This window comes from Chiloscyllium plagiosum, unplaced genomic scaffold (genome assembly GCF_037043375.1).
Source record: "Chiloscyllium plagiosum isolate Xiang-an unplaced genomic scaffold, Cpla_swu_hap1 HiC_scaffold_11, whole genome shotgun sequence".
Classification (NCBI taxonomy): Eukaryota; Metazoa; Chordata; class Chondrichthyes; order Orectolobiformes; family Hemiscylliidae; genus Chiloscyllium; species Chiloscyllium plagiosum.
Genome location: NW_028270149.1, coordinates 24,227,863 through 24,243,611, shown reverse-complemented (window position 1 = coordinate 24,243,611; position 15,749 = coordinate 24,227,863). Strand labels below are relative to the sequence as shown.

At 41.2% G+C, this 15,749-nt stretch overlaps 1 protein-coding gene across 3 annotated transcripts in view; it reads right to left on the bottom strand.

The window, feature by feature from the left end:
• Positions 1-15,544, bottom strand: part of LOC122557372 (cytokine receptor common subunit gamma-like) — a 60,519-nt gene extending 44,975 nt beyond the window's left edge. For all 3 annotated transcript variants that reach the window (XM_043705014.2, XM_043705015.2, XM_043705016.2), the window contains exon 1: positions 15,331-15,544. In XM_043705014.2, coding sequence (XP_043560949.1) covers positions 15,331-15,433 — 103 coding nt within the window. In that variant the 5' untranslated portion in view covers positions 15,434-15,544. The remainder of the gene's footprint in view (positions 1-15,330) is intronic.
• Positions 15,545-15,749: the final 205 nt, after the last annotated feature.

Genomic DNA, 15,749 nt, shown 5'->3' with positions numbered 1-15,749 from the left:
CTCACCGCCCTATGCCTGGAGGAAGAATGCCTCATCGTCTGCCTCAGAACACTTCAACCCCATTGCATCAATGTGGACTTCACCAGTTTCCTCATTTCCCCTCCCCCCAGCACCATCCTCATGGACTGTCCTACCTGCCAATCGTCCTTCCCACCTATCCACTCCAGCTCCTCTCCAACCTATCAACTTCATCCCCAACTCCATTCACCTATTGCACTCTTAGCTACCTTCTAGCCAGCCCCACCCCCTCCCATTTATCTTTCCACCGTGGAGGCTCCCAGCTTCATTCCTAATGAAGGGCTCCTGCATGAAACATTGTTTTCCCTGCTCCTCGGATGCTGCCTGACCTGCTGTGCTTTTCCAGCACCACTCTGATCTCCAGCATCTTCAGTGCTCACATTCACCTAAAAACGTTCGAAAGCTGACTGGGGGCAGATGTTCACAGGTAAAGTGACAGCTGGAAAATGGGAAGCCTTCAGAAATGAGATATCGAGAGTCCAGATAGAGTATATTCCTGTTAAGATGAAAAGAAAGGTTGGTAGGTGTAGGAAATGCTGGATGACCAAATAAATTGAGGGTTTCTTAAGAAAAAGAAGAAAGCATATGTCAGGTATAGATATATTGAAAGAAACCTTAGAAAGGTATAAACACAGTAGGAGTATACTTAAGAAGGAAATCAGGAGGGCAAAAAGGGAACATGAGATAGCTTTGGCAAATAGGGTTAAGGAAAATCCAAAGGGATTTCATAAATATATTAGGGACAAAACGGTAACTAGAGAGAGAATAGGACCCCTCAAAGTTCAGCAAGTCAGCCAATGTGTGGAGCCACAGGAGATGGGGGAGATACTAAATGAGTATTTTGCATCAGTGTTTACTGTGGAGAAGGACATGAAGATCTAGAATGTAGGGAAATAGATGGTGACATCTTGAAAAATGTCCATATTACAGTGGAAGAGGTAATGGATGTCATAAAACACATAAATGTGGGTAAATCCCTAGGACCTGATCAGATATACCCTAGAACTCTGTGGGAAGCCAGGGAAGTGATTGCTGGGTCCTTTGCTGAAATATTTGTATCATTGATGGCCACAGGTGAGGTGCCGGAAGACTGGAGGTTGGTTAATGTGGTGCCACTATTTAAGAAAGATGATAAGGAAAAGCCAGGGAACTATAGACCGGTGAGACTGACATCGATGGTAGGCAAGTTGTTGGAGGGAATCCTGAGGGACAGGATTTACATGCAATTCAAAAGGCAAGGACTGATTAGGGATAGTCAACATGGCTTCCTGTGTGGGAAATAATATCCCACGACCTTATTGAGTCTTTTGAAGAAGTAACGAAGAGGATTGATATGGATGTGATCTATATGGACTTCATAAGGCGTTTGACATGGTAGACTGATTAGCAAGGTTAGATCTCATGGAATACAGGGAGAACGAGCCATTTGGATACAAAACTGACTTGAAGGTAGAAGACAGAGGGGGGTGGTGGTTGAGGATTGCTTTTCAGACTGGAGGCTTGTGACCAGTGGTGTGCCACAAGGATTGGTGCTGGGTCCACTGCTTTTTGTCATTTATATAAATGATTTAGATGTGAAAACAGGAGGTATACTTAGTAAATTTGTAGATGACACCAAAATTAGAGGTGTAGTGGACAGTGAAGAAGGTTAGATCAGAGTGCAACTGGATTTTGATCATATGGGCCAAGGGAGATGGAGTTTAATTTAGATAAATGTGAGGTGCTGCATTTTGGAAAGGCGAATCAGAGCAGGACTTAGACACTTCATGTTCAGGTCCTGGGAGCTGTTGCTGAACAAAGAGTCCTTGGCGTGCAGATTCATAGCTCCTTGAAAGTGAAGTCGCAGATAGGTAGGATAGTGAAGAAGGCGATTGGTATGCTTTCCTTTATTTGTCAGTGCATTCAGTATAGGAGTTGAGGTCATGTTGTGGCTGTACAGGACATTGGTTAGGCCACTGTTAGAATATTGTGTGCAATTTTGGTCTTGCTCCTATCAGAAGGATGTTGTGAAACCTGAAAGGGTTCAAAAAAGATTCACAAGGATGTTGCCAGGGTTGGAGGATTTGAGCTACAGAGAGAGGCTGAATAGGCTGTGGCTGTCTCTAGTGGGCATCTTCCGCAATCTTGTTTCTCAAAGGGATCCTTATACATACGCCATTCATCTGACCCGAATATGAACTATGATCCTGTTTGTGAAAGGCCAATGTCTTACCCCAAGTATCTCCTTTCTCATTTTGTTTAGGTAAATGACTGTGGGGGTAGGTCTGAGAGTAAGGCAATCAGCTGCCTGCTCTGTAGAACATAGAACATAGAACAATACAGTGCAGAACAGGCTCTTCGGCCCTGGATGTTGCGCCGACCTGTGAACTATTCTCAGCTCATCCCCCTACATTATCACAAAATCATCCATGTGCTTATCTAAGGATTGTTTAAATCTCCCTAATGTGGCTGAGTTGACTACATTAGCAGGTAGGGCATTCCACACCCTTACCACTCTCTGCGTAAAGAACCTGCCTCTGATATCTGTTTTAAATCTATCACCCCTCAATTTGTAGTTATGCCCCCTCATACAAGCTAACATCATCATCCTAGGAAAAAGACTTTCACTGTCCACCCTATCTAATCCTCTGATCATCTGTAGGTGAATATACTTTGGTGGGAGAGTAAGAAATATAAAGAAAAATTAATCCAATCAAGAGTTCAGGAGAAACCCCTGTATTTAGAGACTGATTTAATCTGTTACTTGTTTTATGGAGTAGCTGAGACAGCTGGGATAAATACATTGAAGGACACATTAGATAAATACATCAGGGAGAATGGCATAAAAGGAATAATGTTTGGATGAAGTAAGCACAGTAGTGCTCTTCTGGAATATGAAGACCAGCATAGAACTTTTGGGCCGATTGGCTGGTTTTTGTGTCAACAATCATATGTAAAACTGTATTTTATAAAGTAGATTTTCAAAATTCATAATTGTGCATAGACAAAAAAAAATCAAATGTAAAAGCCATTTTGATTATGCACTGAAATGGAAAAAGGAACTGTCGTAAAATCCAAGGATTTGTTCAGGAATTGCTGCATATTTGAAAGCAAGTAACCTGACGTTAATATGTATTGTTTTTGCAGCTGGTTCATGCAATAAAGTCTGATTTGCAGATGAGCTTATGCAAAGGTGTTTTAAAAAATTCTCAAGGTCAGGTTCGTAGGAGAGTAGTCTGACACAGAACAAACGACCAAGAGGCGAGACTGCTAGAATATGGGCATTTTATTCCCCGCAGTGTCGCACAACGGGTCTGGTTTATGCTCACTCTACATGTTACAAAAACTGGGAGCCGTCAGTTCTTGTAGAGCGGTTGCCAACAACCCACGCTCGGCGGTTAAACGTAACCCCGGAGCAGACTCACCGAACTGGAGACTTTTCCAGCTTTTTATTCTTTTCCAGATATAAACATTCATGTGAACAGCAGAGCAAGGCTAAAAAACACATTCCATTCTGGTTACATACAGATAAGAAGATTCACACGGGACTAAGCAACACCTCCATTCCGGTTAGATTCACACATGTATTGGGACATAATTTTTAACCGTTTCACCACATTCCACTGCTTGGAATTTTACACCACATTCCACTGCTTGGCCCAATACATGTGTTACATTATGCAATTCGTTTCAGTTAATTTCAGTTCAGTCAATTCAGTGTAGTTCAATTCAGCTCAGTTCAGGTCTGTTCAGTTCAATTCAATTGTGTTCAATTCAGTTCCGTCCATTTCAATTCAATTTAGCTCAGTTCCATTTTGTTCCGTTCAATTTGATTCACTTCAGTTCCACTCAGTTCAGTTCAGTTCAATCCCATTCAATTCTGTTAACTCCGCTTCAGCCTTTTGGACATGCCCACATCCTCCGCTGTACCCCAGGCAAGGGGTTCTTCGGCAGGACTGGGATCCTTTCTCAAACAAACTGCCACGTACATGCCCACATCCATGCCATCCCGGGACGGTCGGGACCTCCACAGTTTGTTCTTCTGGTTTCTTAGTCGTTTTCCAAAACATTGTTCTGTATCAAAATCTCTCCTCAATTGCGATTGATCCTGCCCGACTACGCCAAATGTTTTAAAAAATTCTCAAGGTCAGGTTCGTAGGAGAGTAGTCTGACACAGAACAAACGACCAAGAGGCGAGACTGCTAGAATATGGGCATTTTATTCCCCGCAGTGTCGCACAACGGGTCTGGTTTATGCTCACTCTACATGTTACAAAAACTGGGAGCCGTCAGTTCTTGTAGAGCGGTTGCCAACAACCCACGCTCGGCGGTTAAACGTAACCCCGGAGCAGACTCACCGAACTGGAGACTTTTCCAGCTTTTTATTCTTTTCCAGATATAAACATTCATGTGAACAGCAGAGCAAGGCTAAAAAACACATTCCATTCTGGTTACATACAGATAAGAAGATTCACACGGGACTAAGCAACACCTCCATTCCGGTTAGATTCACACATGTATTGGGACATAATTTTTAACCGTTTCACCACATTCCACTGCTTGGAATTTTACACCACAAAAGGGTGTCTACAATTGGAGATTCAACCAGCATAAAGTAGGTCTGTGGGCCACTGACCAGTTATCAACAACAAAGGCCTTTTGCCTGCTAACAGCTATGTAATTAGTACCACTGGCACTGATAGCTTGGAGCTTTGAACAAGGTTGTGAGAAGCCATCTTCTCTGTACGCTCAGGTCCTGTCTGTGGTCTTTGAGGAAGAAATCACTTTCAGCCTGAAGCAAAACCAGTTTCCTTCAGCAGTTGTTCTGAGCTGTGACCATTTAATTAATATGTCAGATACCTTTTTAAGTGTGAAGCAGTCACTCTGTGCTGCCTCAAACGAGAGAAAGCATCCACTGATGGAAGCAAGGGTCTGATTGGTGCAAGCATTATCTCACCAAATCACATGAACAGGAGCCGCTGAACTTGTTTCCCTATCTTCCCCTCTGCTCATAGCAACCATGTTTTGTTTTTCTGGGGAAGGGTCACCGGACCCGAAACGTTAACTTTGCTTTCTCTTCACAGATGCTGCCAGATGTGCTGAGCTTTTCCAGCAACTTCTGTTTTTGTTTTTGTTTTTCTATCTGTATGTGTATAGAGGTGTGGTTTATATAAGGGGGTAAGAGTTTTAATTGGTCGAGTCATATGCCAAGAGATCATAATTATTCATCAGTCTGTGTGTTCTATCAATCTAGGTCTAAAAGACAGATAGTTTGGGGATTAGGCACACAGTTTTAAAATCTTTAACTTTTGTGACATTTTTGCAGATAGTGGGTCTGATTTCCAGTACACTATCCCAATGTGGTGTAACACAGTAATTTAATAAAGAAGTAAATGCAGGAAGAATTTTTTTACTTAATTGTGTTGCCTTATTTTAATCAAAAAGTTGTGGAAATGAATAATATCAACTTAACTTTTGGACCTGAATTTAGAGCCATATAATGACAGAAAAGCTACTGCACAGAGAGAGGTCAAACAGCATATCGTGTATGCACTATTTGAGAGAAGAACTTACCACCCATTCTAATCTCATTTTCCAGTCCTCATCATTTCATACACTCATTAAATCACCCCTCAGTTTTATTTGTTCTAAGGAAAACAACCTTCCACATAGCTGCAATTGCTAATCCAGGCAACATTCCTCTGTATCCGCTTCAGAGCAAATCTGTCTTTGCTGGATCTAAGTCAAAGGGGTTTATAATTTTAATTGACACTCAAGAGCGATTTTATCTTCTAATCACATGTCATGTGGCAAAACCAATGTGGCCCTCTCTTTTATATTTCTGTGATCAGTTGCAATAGAAGCTGAGCCATGTTAATGAGCAGCAATAGAGTCACAGAGTCACATGGCACAGAAACAAACCCATCGGTCCAAATCGTTCGCGCTGACCAGATATCGTACAGTGACCTAGTCCCATTTGCCATCATTTGGCCAATATCCCTCTGAATACATGTACCTATGCAGATGCCTTTTAAATGTTGTAATTGTACCCACCTCCACCAACTCCCCTGGCAGCTTGTTCCATACATGGACCACCCTCTGTATGAAAATGTTGTCCCTCAGGTCCGTTTTAAATCTTTCCCCTCTCACCTGTGCTCTCTACTTTTGGACTCCACTACCCTTGGAAAAAAATCTTGGCTATTCACATTATCCATGCCGGGCATAAAACCGCTAAAAGGTTGCCCATCAGCCTCCGATGCTCCAGAGAAAGAAGTCGCAGCCTATTCAACCTCTCCTTATAGCTCAAATGCTCCAGTTCCATTCCAGTTAATTTAAGGAAGTATTAATCCAGAGTAATGATTTCTACATCATGACAAACCTCCGGCAAGCTTCTGTCCCAAATCTAGACTAAACAAATACTTCATTTCTTAAAAAAAAAGTTTTATATTTGACGGAGTGTGGACTATTGAGTATTCAGTCACATGTCTACACCCCTATTACAAGCCAAAGTAGAGAATTCTATGGAAAGAGCAAGCAAAAAGTCATAAAGAATATTGAAACTTTAATGCACAGCTATATAATTCTGGAATATTTCAGTTCCACATTTTCGTATAATAATCCACATAATTTGAATATTAGTGTGATATTTCTGGGTCCAGAAACAAAATCATTAATTTAAAGAGGAAAAGATAACCGATTCCAGTTACTAGGGCAACACAATCCCAATGCAATAAAACAGAGGTCATTTAAAAATGTGACTTCCAGGTGGAGTTGGGTGGCTAGAGAGTTTGCCGTTTAAGCATCAGTTCACCTTTTTATTTTTTCTCCCATTCTTCCATCCTACGAAGACATTACTGATTGTCCAGTTTCTAATCTGAAGTAGGTTATGCACCTTTTTGCTGCTGATTAACCTATTTTGTATTTCCAGCATTTGATCATACCATCAAAGATATAACTGGAAAATGCACTTGTCTGCAACAATGATCCCTTGCAATCTGAAAATCACATTTTTAAATGATTGCATTTACAAACGCCACTTTCTAGTTTCATGAAAAAGGCCTCATTTTCCTATCCATAGGTGTTGAACGTGGAGGCAGGAAGGGCACCGCGTTGCTCAGACTAACCAAATTAAATGCAAGTTCACCCCCGTTCGGTCTGCCTGACAGGTCAATCAGTCATATTTTGAGAGAGTGGGTGGAGGTGGGAGTGTGGGTGGGTGGGTGAGTGATCGCTCCATCAAAGGCAGTCAATATCTGATTGAGGGACAGGCCAAAGGACAGGAAGTGCTTAGAGCTATGCCTTGGCCTTGCTTCAGACACCTTGCACACCCTAACTTTCCTGCAACCCACAATCCCGGAAACCTATCTCCCATATAAGTCATTTATCTTGTGCCTGGATTCTCCGGTGTGCTAGGTGCTCTTTCAGCAGCAGCCACAGCCTCTTTCCTGGTGATGCTGAATGCAAGACTCTATTGTTGAGTGGGACATCTTCTCCCAAAGTTTTACTTCCAGGTGAAGTCCTGCTGGAGACCTCATCAATGCCTGACTGGCATTCGATGCAGCAGGCTCTGCAGCTGATGAGATCCACCCCCTCAATAAAATGCCATTTCAAATTACACACATGTGTAGTTTCGATTTACATTCTGTCAGTTTGCTGAGTGCACTAACTGATTATTGGTGTCGAGGCTCTGTAAGATCTCTGACAGATAACAAGAAACTCACTGAATTAAATGAAGTACCCAGAAGAGGAGTGGAATTTTCCGCATAGATGAGTTAAGTCCATAAGTAGTTTCTGTTTCTGTCATTTTTTCTGCTGTTTCAAATAACATTTCAACTCAAGTCTCTGCAGGAAACTCAGACTAGATATTTTCTAACCAATCAGAAATGTTGTTGCACACCTCTGGAGGAGGTGGGACTTGAATGCTGGTCTCCTGGTTCAGAGATAGGAATACTACCACTACACCACAAGGGGACTCAGTGCAATGTCCTAGGCCCAAACATCTTCAGCTGCTTCTTCAGTGAACTTCCCTCCATCATTAGAAGTGGGGTTGGCTGCCGATGATTGTATAATGTTCTGCACCATCCACAACACTACAGATATTGAAACAGTCTGAGATCAAATACCACAAGATGTGGACAATATCCAAGCTCGGGTTAAAAAATGGCAAGTAACATTAACGCCACACAATTGCCAGGTAATGATCACCTCTGACAGGAGAGAATCTAACTATTGTCTCCTAACATTCAATGACATGAATATCATTGACTTCTCCTGGTTGTTAACATTGGCCAAAGAAATTGGGACGAGCCTTATAAATACAGTGGCTACAAAAGCAAGTCATAGGCTAGGAATTCTGCACCAAGTAACTTTCTAAATCCCAAAGCTGTCCATCACTTACAAGGTATAAGCCTGGAGAGCAATGGAATACTTCCTATTTGCTTGGATGGGTGCAGCTCCAACTACATTCAAGAAGCTTGTCACCATCCAGGACAAAACAACCCGCTTGATTGGCATCACATCTACAAGCATCCACTCCCTCCAACTAATGCTCAGTAACAGCAGTGTGTAGCATCTACAAGATGCACTGCAGAAATTCATCTTGTTCCTGCTGCTTCTTAGACAGGGCCTTCCAAACCCATGATCACTTCCAACTGGAAGGACAAAGACAGCAGGTATATGGAAAACTGCAAGTTCCTGTTCAAGGCAAGCATCATTCTGACTTGGAAATATAGTGCCATTCCTTCACTGTTGCTGGGTCAAGATCCTAAAACTCACTCCCTAACGGCATTGTGGGGTTATCTATAGCACAAGGACTTCAGCAATCCAAGGAAGCAGCTCACCACCACCTTCTCAGAGACCACAAGGGTTGGGCAACAAATGTTAGCCCACTCAGCGATGCCCATGTCCCCTGAACGAATTTAAGAAACTCTGTAGGCCCCTATTATATCAGAATTCTGAGCTTCTGCCAATTGCACACGCTCATCAAATTGCGACTAGTTCCCCATGTTATGTTGCTCATGTTAAATCATTTTTAACTGTTTAAATTAATAAATCTTCTAGTTCAAATTATCTAATTAATTGTTCTTCAGTGAAGAAGAGTCACACTGGTCTCAAAATGTTAATTTTGTTTCTTTCTCGACAGATGTTGCCAGACCTGCTGAGTTTCTCCAGCATTTTCTGTATGTTTCAGATTTCCAGCACCTGAAGTATTTTACTTTTAATTGATCTATTTAATTGATATGGTCAGTTGAACGGGCCTAATACATAAGACTAGTGGTCAGCAGTCAGTTGAAGCTACAGTGGCGTGTCCTGTTTTGCTGCAGTAAAATACATAAATAAAGGAGAACAATGGTCAAATAAAACCAACCAAAAATAGAGAGAGTGTGTGACCAGTTTGTTGAAGAATGGCTAATTTCCTGATCACAAACTGGAGATGAGCAGTTTAGACTGGACCTCAGACCTCAACAGAAACCAATTAGATATCCAGAGATGAGCAGGAGATGGCAATGACATTCACACATTTTATTTTAAACATTCCATTTTGGTGTCAGCCTTCAGCTGTCCACTGACCATGCTGCACGTAGAAATACAATTGTCTTGAATACTCTTTTGCAAACCAACTTTTCACATGTATCTTTTCATGTGAACAAGAAAGGAAAACTAAAGAACTTAAATGCTCAAAATCAGAAACAAAAACAGATATTGCTGGAAAAACTCAGCAGGTCTGGCAGCGTCATAGAATCCCCACGTGCAGAAATAGGCCATAGCCCATCAAGTCTGCAGTGACCCGCTGATGAGCATCCCACCCAAAATATCCCTGTAACCCCACATTTACCATGGCTAATCCATCTAGCCTGCAGATCCTTGGACATTGCAGGGTAATTTATCACAGCAGATCCACCTAACCCGCACATCTTTGGTCTGTGGGAGGAAATCAGAACATCCTGAGTAAACCTACGCGTACACTTGGAGAACATGCAAACTCTACACTGAGACTGTAATTGAACCCAGGTCACTGGTGCTATAAGGCAGCAGTGCTAATCACAGAGCTGCCCAGATGTTCTGGGCCCAGTGACCCTGTCCTGAAGGAGGTCACTGGGTCTGAAACATTAACTCCGCTTTCTCTCCACTGATGTTGCCAGAGTTGCAGAGTTTTTCCAGCAATTTCTGCTTTTATTTCTTTCCATCTAATTTGCCTACATACAAAGGCCACCTCTCGAAATGCTTGGATGCCCCTTTCTGACTTCACTAATATCATGCATTGAGTGTAGGAGGTCATATTGCGGCTGTACGGGACATTGGTTAGGCCATTTTTGGAATATTGCATTCAGTTCTGGTCTCCTTGATATAATAAAGATGTTGTTAAACTTGAAAGGGTTCAGAAAGGATTTGCAAGGATATTGCCAGTGTTGGAAGGTTTGAGCAATAGGGAGAGGTTAAATAGGCTAGGGCTATTTTTCCTGGAGCATCAGAGGCTGAAGGCTGACTTTGTAGAGGTTTATAAAATCAGGAGGGGCCATGGATATGGTGAATAGTCAAGTCTTTTCCCCAGGTTAGGGGATTCCAAAGCTAGAGGGCATAGATTTAAGAAGAGAGGGAAGAGATCTAAAAGGCTCCTAAGGGGCAACTTTTTCACACAGAGGGTGGTGCGTGTATAGAATAAACTGCCAGAGAGAGTAGTGGAGGAGGTACAATTACAATATTTAAAAGACATCTTGATGGGTATATGAATAGGAAGGGTTTAGAGGTATAGAGACCAAGTGCTGGCAAATGGGACTATATTAATTTAGGATATCTGGTCATCATGGATGGGTTGGACTGAAGACTGTTTCCATGCTGTGCATCTCTATGACACACTTCATGTGCAGAATATTTTATGCCTGTAAAACAGCTAGTGGCATCAATCAGTTTCTAGGCTTGTGATTCTGTCCCCACGGCTACGGTCAATTTTATTCAATTTAGATTCAGCCTTTCTAGCAGCATTAGTTTTTACCTTGGACATTGATTGGAGGTATACTCCATGCGGATAATGTTCAATGACAATTTTACTGAAAAGTGATTGCAGCAAATTCAGCTGCAACTTTATTGAGAAAACAGCTAACAATTGATCAGTTCCAAATAGTGCAATCTCTTAATAAGAGTTTAAGTGCAGCATCCTGGTGAAAACTGTTGCTTTGCTCAATTTCTCCTTCCCTCTTCTGAGAATGCTGAACAATGCTGAAATTTATGTCAGTAGGTGGTGACAATTATCTAGTGCAGTGTGCAGGCAGGAATTTTTAATATGCGAGCCTAAATGACATTTGTCAGAAAGCTATTCAGAAATGTCAGGTCCAATTCTATCCCTGTCCTGAATAGAAGTGGAAATGTTTTTTATTTATTTTTATTTTTATTTTCTCTGTATCCAGAAGTGTTCTTACACATAACTGAACGGTCACACTTTCCATTGCCAAATCGCCGTGGTATTTTCTTTCTACCTATTGACCATCACCAGTAAGCCACCCGTGTTTTTCAATTGATTAATTTATGTACAAAACTCACTAAATGCGATGCAGACCATCAAGGTGAAGGAGGGATGGGGAGAGAGGGAGGGACTGTTTTCTATTTATCCCTCTTTAGTTAAGAGGGATCAGGCCAATTGTTATATCATTTAATGCTTCCTGAACCTTAGAATCAGCTAACTCAGCAGAGGCTTTCTATTGATGTACATGACCTACTAATATCTGGTGTTTTTACTGACTAAGACGAAAGGGTTCTTTAATACAATTCACTGGATTATTACGCAAGATTAGAAATTCTCAGAAATACTATTCTGACTGAAATGACATTAAGCGCTAATGTATATTAACTGAACTTAATGGAGAACGTTAGAAAACAAAGTAGTTGAAAACTGTTGTTGAATGTCTTTAAGACAGAGATAGGCTCTTGATTAGTAAAGGGATCAAGGGTTACAGGGGGAAGGCAGGAGAATGGGGTTGAGTAACATATCAGGCATGATCGAATGGCGGAACAGACTCGATGGGCTAGATGGTCGAATTCTGCTCCTACATCTTATGGTCTTATGTTATCAGAATAATGTCTTACATTGACTAGAATGTAAGTTTAATTGTAGAAGTTTGTGTTAGAATATTAAATTGAATTTTATAATAAATGTAAAGTGTAATGAAAACAGCTGTGCAACAAGCACCGTACCAATTGATGTTTACTTGCTTGCATTGTCTCCGAGCCTTAATTTTGGCTCAGAATCAGACTGAGTTAAGAATCAGCAAATTGATATACCACAATACTAATTGGGGCGGCACGGTGGCTCAGTGGTTAGCACTGCTGCCTCACAGCGCCAGGGACCCGGGTTCAATTCCAGCCTCGGGCGACTGTCTGTGTGGAGTTTACACATTCTCCTGTGTCTGTGTGGGTTTCCTTCAGGTGCTCCGGTTTCCTCCCACAAATGTGCAAATTGGGTGAATTGGCCATGCTAAATTGACCATAGTGTCCAGGGATGTGTAGGTTAGCTGCATTAGTCAGGGATAAACGTAGGGGAATGGTTTTGGGTGGGATGCTCTTCGGAGGATTGGTGTGGACTTATTGGGCCAGATGACCTGTTTCCACACTGTAGGGATTCAATAAAAAATACTAATTGAACCTGGAAGAGAATATGGAGTAGCAAGGATGTCTGGTTTCGTTAGTGTGTTTGAAAAGTGGTGGCAACTTGGCAATTCCTGTACAAGTACACATATTCAACTCCATCTTCTGAGACATATGGGTCAATTCCAACCTACAAATAAATTAATCTCTGTCTTAATTCATGTACACAAGGCTCTTCTGTAGCCTCAGGTATAACAATGAAGCAAACTTTCTGGGATGACAAAGATATATTGATCTTGGACCAATTGGCTTTAGTTCTGGTTAGCCCAGTCAAGCTGTTAAATGATGAAATCAGAGAGAGATTGTGATTCAGAAGGAGATAATTTAGCCTTTCAAGGTCATGCTGGAAGCAACTGGCCATTTTTGATTTTGTTTTAAGAAATCTGGTCTCTTCTACATATTGTCCCTGATCTTTAGAAATATCAAACATTTGACTGCAGAATGAAGAAGTGAAGCATACCTCTCAATTGCTGGCCACTTACCCATAAAACTTCAATCTTCTTATTCAGTATAACGTTCTCAGTTGTGTGATTCACATTAAGAAAGTGTCATTTAACAACTGGTGGAAACTTGAGCTGAAGGATATTTCCTGTGTTTGTCAAGCCTCCTATTCTTAAGCCTTAATAACAACTGGCCATGCATGATCTCTTTGTCTAACTAGCACATTAAAACAATTTAGTTCCACGAGTTTAAATTATATCCTAAGGTCTTCCGATCAGCTAACAATTATACCCTCAAAAAGGAATGGTTTTTCAATCTTTACCAAAAAGCAGAAATCACTGTACTCCTTGTCTATTCTAACTTGCCAGCATTCTTACTTTAGGAACAGTTACAGGGTTCAATTCACTTTACAGTTAAGAACAGCTAACTCAGCACAGGATGGCACTTGTTAGATTTGTATGGTTTACTCCCAGTATCTTTAAGTTGAATATAGATTTATATTCAGCACACAGTTTCATAGAATACACGCTGCATTGCATTCCTATCTAGTGGATTACACACAAAACTATTACAGAGTGACAATAAAATATCAGCTGCGATGTTCAACTTCATAATTCTCTATACATGTTAGTTCATGATTTATTGCCTTCAACTTGTTAGGATTAATTCGGATTATTGGCCTGTTCATTCAGTAGTCCAATGTTTATGGTGATACGCCAGTAATCCATTTAGTACAATTTCTATGGTGGAGGTTGTAAAAGTGAATTTATCAAAGTTGCCAGTGATTACCACAAAGTGGGAAAGAATAAATCTGTTGAACTTCAATTAGTTTACTGAAAGAAAGGAAACTTGTTACCCCTAATCAGTTTGCCCCACACATGGCTGTACATGGTGACTTCTCATGTCCACAATCCAACTAGGGATATCAGTAAATAATGAGGTAAAAACAATGACTGCAGATGCTGGAAAACAGATTCTGGATCAGTGGTGCTGGAAGAGCACAGCAATTCAGGCAGCGTCCGAGGAGCTTTGAAATCGACGTTTCGGGCAAAAGCCCTTCATCAGGAATAAAAGAAGGGCTTTTGCCCGAAACGTCGATTTCGAAGCTCCTCGGATGCTGCCTGAATTGCTGTGCTCTTCCAGCACCACTGATCCAATATCAGTAAATAATGCCTTGCACATTACTGCAGTGCAAATAAAGAAATAGTCCAGGCTGTAAACTAAATAAATTGCACAATCAACTTTTTTGGATTAAATAGTTCAAATGACTTATTCAATTGAATATAGTTTGGGATTTTCCCATCCAGTTAGATACCTTAAGCATTCTCATCACTGGGCTGCACCCTGCCATATTATTTCCTGTAAGTACAAGATTATTTTTCGTTCCTTGGCATTTGAGGCAGTGATTAACTTAGGTTTTAAAAGGTCCTTCTAATTCCAAATTATCTATTTGGATTTTATAAGATATTACATTTTTATACAACATTTATAAGAGGAGAGACACACAAGCACAAGAACACAAGAAATATTTTCTGTTGTTCTGGTTCATTTAAAGAAGATTTGAAATATTACTCCATGTGACAGATTTGACCCTATTGTTGATGAAGATCAGCATTTTGATTTCAAATGAAAATCAAACTATGGGCAGGAATCTTTTAGCACCTTTAATTCTTTTCCTGAAGGAAGGTCTGACCCACAGTGCCGCAGCATCAACCATGGATAAGTCAAGGGCGCGGGACTCAAATGCATCCCAGCCAGAACCGACACCATCTATTGGCACCAATTTGATCCACACTGAGCCAACATGCCACTTCCTTCGTCCCAAGTCGCCCAACCACGCGCACCTTTCCATGCAGGTTATTGTTCTGAGACAGGAATAGTGACACGGAGGCTTCAATTTCAGTTCCCTCAAATCACTGACCAGGAAGATCTTCCCCTCTTGCCATTGGCTTGCATTGGCAGGATTTACAAGTCCTCAGCTTGGTTAGATGCCTGACTTAGCCATCAAATCCTCGAGTTGGACTTGAACTGGAGTTTCTGGTTCAGAGACAGGAACACCACATCTGAAGACATCCCTCATTTAATTGAAACAAAATTTAAGTGATATGAAAGACAAATATATTTTTCAACTACGTATTTCAAATAAGGTAAACAGAGAGTCTTGTTCTGAATGGGGTAGTGGTAAATACGTGCTTCAAAATGTTTCCTTCCTGCTATCTTAAAATACAAAATAGAAATCGTGTTAAAGACTCACCGTTTGCCTCTATGTTGAGCGCCACATTGTTTAAAACAATCAGGCAAATCCAGTAAATCCGCTGTGGTAGTATTTGTCTTTTCAATGAGTACTGTCTTGCCATTTTGCGATTACTGTGAAACTTCAGCAGACTCTTAAACACGAGGCATTTTTACTTCCATCTCACAGCAGACCTGTTTGCAACCGTCCTCTTCTGTGGTCTCCGCAATTTCCTCCACCCTCGCTCTTTTTTTTCTATTCAGATGTACTGTTTCCTGTGCCTTGAATCTACACTCCGTTTCGTTTCACGTGTTTTCCACAGTGTTCAGGTTTGACGTTTCTGTATGTTGCAAAAGAACCTGAATATGACACAAAGCCACAACTACTGTTTCCTTCTCCACTTCTCTTCCCCACCAATCCTCATAAAGGCAATTGATCCA